Here is a 4551-nt window from a genome sequence, read left to right as displayed (position 1 = left end):
CTTACTTCTTCCAGATATCTCTTCATTCTATCGTTCTTGCACTCATAATCGCCATTGATCTGACTTGTTACCACTTGTGAATCGCAGTGGACAATTATGTTTTTTGCTCCCGCGGCCCTTGCAAGGTCTAGCCCTGCGATTAGAGCTTCATACTCTGCCTCGTTATTAGTTGTTGGGAAATCCAGTCGGATCATGCACTGTATTGTGTCCCCCTGCGGAGTTTTAATCACTACTCCGGCTCCTCCGGCTCATCTGTTTGAGGATCCGTCTGTGTGGATACTCCACTGTTCCTTCTCTTCTACCGACTGGTTCCCCCCGAGTGTGAACTTGGCGATGAAGTCAGCTACTGCCTGTCCTTTTATGATTGTCCGCGGGCAGTACTGGATGTCGAATTCGCTTAGCTCTATTGCCTACAAGGCCTTCCTTCCTGCTGCTTCTGGGCTATTCATGGCTTTTCTCAGTGGCTTGTCCATTAAGACAATGATTGTATGCGCCTGGAAGTATGGCTTAAGCCTCCGCGCAGCGATTACTAGCGCGAAAGCCAACTTCTCCATCTGAGGGTACCTCTCTTCTGCTCCACGGAGCGCATGGCTGGTAAAGTAGATGGGTTTCTGTATCCCTTCCTCCTCCCTTACCAAGGCTGCGCTTACTGCGGCACTCGAGCCTGCCAAATAAAGGTAGAGTTCCTCTCCGTGCATGGACGAACTGAGTAGTGGTGGAGACGAGAGATACGTCTTTAAGTCGTTGAAAGTCGTTTGGCATTCATCCGTCCACTCAAATGACTTTCTCAGAGTGCGGAAGAATGGCAAACACCTATCCGTCGCCCTTGAGACGAACCAGTTTAGTGCTGCGATCTTTCCATTTAGACTTTGGACCTCCTTGACTGTCCTTGGTGGTTCCAACTCCATTATCGCCCGTACCTTCTCCGGGTTGACCTCTATTCCTCTTTGGGATACCATGTAACCCAAGAATTTTTCCGCCGTTACTCCAAATGCACACTTGTTCGGATTCAGCTTCATGTTGAACGATCGAAGTGTATCGAATGTTTCTCTGAGGTCGTCTAGGTGATCTTCTTCGTGCATGCTTTTAACCAACATGTCGTTAACATAAACCTGAACGTTCCTGCCAATCTGATGTGCAAACATCTTGTTCATTAGCCTTTGGTATGTTGCTCCAGCATTTTTGAGTCCAAAAGGCATCACCTTGTAGCAGAATAATCCCTGGCTTGTGAAGAAAGAGGTCATCTCCTGATCAGATTCGTCCATCCTGATCTGGTTGTAGCCAGAGAAAGCGTCCATGAAGCTGAGGAGCTGGTGTCTTGCAGTTGAATCCACAAGGGTGTCTATCCGTGGGAGCGGGTAGCTGTCTTTGGGACAAGCCTTGTTGAGGTCTGTGAAGTCTACGCACATCCTCCAGTTTCCGTTGGCTTTTTTCACCATAACGACATTTGCTAACCAGTCAGGATAATATACTTCCCGGATGAAACCTGCCTCCAGTAACTTCCGAACTTTCTCAGCTATGGCCTTATCTCGCTCCTAGGCGAAGACTCGTTTCTTTTGCCGGACTGGAGGGAAGGAGGGCAACACATTCAACTTGTGGACCATGACCGATGGGTCAATTCCCGGCATGTCTTCATGATTCCAGGCGAAAACGTCTTGGTTATTTCTTAGGAAAGTTGTGATTGTTTGGCGTACGGGCCAACTGGCTAGTGTGCCAATCTTAGTCATTCGTTCAGGCCGTGTGTCGTCAAGTCTTACTTCTTCTAGCTCTTCAACCGGCTCTGCTAATGCTCGCTGCTTCCCGATGCACATCGTCTGCTGCTGATCCTTCATCTCTAACATGGCGACATAGCATTCTCGCGTTGCTACTTGATTCCCCCGTAGTTCTCCTACCCCATATTCCGTTGGGAATTTGATCATTAGGTGGTATGTTGAGGTTACTGCCTTCCAGGAATTGAGAGTGGGCCGCCCGAGGATGGCGTTGTAAGCGGACGAGCAGTCGACTATGAGAAACGTTATCTCCTTAATGATCTGCTGAGGATAGTCACCCGCTGTCACAGCTAGCGTTATTGCGCCTAAAGGGAAGACCTTCGTACCCCCAAATCCTACGAGTGGGGCATTCGTTGGGGACAATCGTTCCTTGTCAATTCTCATCTACTGGAATGCTGGATAGTACAGGATGTTTGTTGAGCTACCGTTGTTGACGAGGACCCGGTGCATATTATAATCCCCAATCTGCAGGCTGACTACTAGCGCGTCGTCATGAGGATGGTGAAGTCTCCGAGCATCATCCTCTGAAAAGTTTATGACGGGGTTATCTATTCGCGGCATCTTTGGTACGGATCCTGTGAGTTGGACGCTATGGACCATCCTGAGGTAGGTTTTGCGGGCTTTCTTGGAAGATCCAGCTGCAGCTATGCCCCCTACGATCATTCGTATGTCTCCTATAGGTGGTCTAGGGTGGTCGTTCTCCCTTCGTGGAGCCTGTTCTTCCGGTGTATCAGTTCTTTCCCTGCTGACGAACCTCTGTAGTTTCCCCTGCCTGATCAGGGCCTCAATCTGCTGCTTTAGGTCATAGTAGTTAGCTGTGTCGTGCCCGTGGTCCCGGTGAAAGCGACAATACTTGTCTCTCGGTCTTTTGTTGGGGTCTCCCTTCAACTTTCCTGGGAAGGTCAATGCTCCTTCATCTTTGATTTGCATCAATACTTGGTTGATTGGGGCGGTTAACGGGGTGAAATTGGTGAACCTTCCAGTGGGGGGTCTGGAGCGCTTTTCATCACGTTGATCCCTGGTTTTAGCAACTTTTCGCCCCCTGTCTTGTCTCGTGTCTTCCTGCCTTTCCCTCTTCTTAGGCCTTTCTTCGCGGGCCAGCAGCGCATCTTCTGCATTCATGTACTTGGTAGCCCTGTAGAGATCGTCTATCATGGTTTTTGGGTCATTCTTGTATAAGGAAAACAAGAACTTACCCTTCCGTAGCCCACTAGTGAATGCGGCTACGAGTATTTTATCGTCAGCTTCGTCGATCAAAAGGGCTTCTTTGTTGAAACGAGTTATGTAGGCTCGCAGCGTCTCATCTTCTCGTTGCTTGATGTTCATTAAGCAAGCGGTGGACTTTTTGTATCGATGTTCGCCTATGAAGTGTGAGGTGAACAGGGCACTCAACTCCTTGAACGTATTGATAGAGTTTGGTGTCAACCTACTAAACCAGACCCTCGCAGGCCCCTTCAGCGTGGTCGGGAACGCCCTGCACATGATCTCGTTTGGTACGCCCTGAAGGTGCATCAGGGTCTTGAAGGTCTCTAGATGATCGAGTGGATCCTTGACCCCGTCGTAACTTTCGATTTGCGGCATCCAGAACTTTTGTGGCAGGGGGAATGAGTTGACGGACGCGGTGAATGGTGATTCGGTTTTGTTCACTAAATCGTCAAGATTAGAAGATACTCGCCTCTTGAGGGCGTTCATCATGACCTCCATCTGCTCCTTCATCGCCTGCATCTCGGCGACGATAGGCGGGGGGGGGGGGGGCAAAATCCATGAGAGACAGAAGGCTCACGTTTTGCCGCTTTGGTCGGCTCGGGGCATTGCTGCCCTCAGGCTTCTCCTGCTCCCTTCGCTCGGCACTGTTACCTTCCTGGTTTTGCTCCTGAAGGTTGGGTCCTACATCCCTTTGTTGTAGTTGCTCCTCTAAATCGTGGTTCTGCTTTGTGAGTCATTCTACTGCTGTCATGAGAGTCTGGACCTGCCTTTCTAATGCAGTAGATCTCGGTGGATCGTCTTCTTGAGCGTTTTTGGTGGTTGCCATTGAGCGAGTGAGTACCATGCGACTCTTATGTCTGGGAGGCGATGATCTGGCTTAAACATTTTGCGATTTCCCACAGACGGCGCCAACTGATAATGCCGTAATATCACCAGTGAGTAGCACAATCCACGCTCACTCCAGCTAACAACCTGCAAGAAGAAAGAAGTGATCTCGTCGTGGGCACCGGTGTGGTGTCGACTAAATACCCTCCGACGGTCAAGTTAGAATTGTTCTCAACTCTAGAGTGCTAGAGAGGGTAAATTATACGTACCTTGATTTGCGAGAGTATTGTAGCTTTTATAGTAGAAGAAAGTCGGCTTCTCTTCCTTGGACTAGAAGTCTTTTCCTTATGGGAATCCCCTTGAGTAATCCCAAACGTGATGGACAAGATATTTCCTTGTGGAGGGGATTAACGCGCGTATCTTCCGGAATGTTCCTTGCGCTAGGTTTCTAGTTTCCTTGGAGACCACACGTGCGCGTCATGAGTATGGAACCACTCTAGGCCACTGGGCTCTACCGTCGTCGGCCCATGGGCCCGGATCCGTCAGGCCCAATGTTGTGAAAGTCCATTGCGCTAAATTTTGCCCATTCAATATATATAAATATATATATCAAAGTTTGAAACTTTATAATACATTGACTAGGACAAAAAAAAAAAAAAAAAAAAACCCACTAACTGCATATTTCCTAATGTGGATCTCTAGATGATAATACCACAACAACTAGAGAATGGTCATCTGCATCATTATCATC

At 48.7% G+C, this 4551-nt stretch overlaps 1 protein-coding gene across 1 annotated transcript; it reads right to left on the bottom strand.

Annotated features, from left to right (window-relative positions):
• Positions 1–2153: 2153 nt before the first annotated feature.
• LOC115990943 lies at positions 2154–3494 on the bottom strand. Its single transcript, XM_031114711.1, has one exon. The coding sequence runs from the start codon at positions 3492–3494 to the stop codon at positions 2154–2156; it is 1341 nt and encodes a 446-aa protein (XP_030970571.1).
• Positions 3495–4551: the final 1057 nt, after the last annotated feature.

The sequence above is a fragment of the Quercus lobata genome, chromosome 5, assembly GCF_001633185.2.
Source record: "Quercus lobata isolate SW786 chromosome 5, ValleyOak3.0 Primary Assembly, whole genome shotgun sequence".
Classification (NCBI taxonomy): Eukaryota; Viridiplantae; Streptophyta; class Magnoliopsida; order Fagales; family Fagaceae; genus Quercus; species Quercus lobata.
The sequence above is the reverse complement of the archived record's forward strand: the minus strand, read 5'-3'. Positions and strand labels throughout refer to the sequence as shown.

Bases quoted from the DNA above. Each gene is read 5' to 3' on its own strand.
- LOC115990943 (XM_031114711.1), bottom strand. From the start codon at position 3,494: ATGCAGGCGATGAAGGAGCAGATGGAGGTCATGATGAACGCCCTCAAG.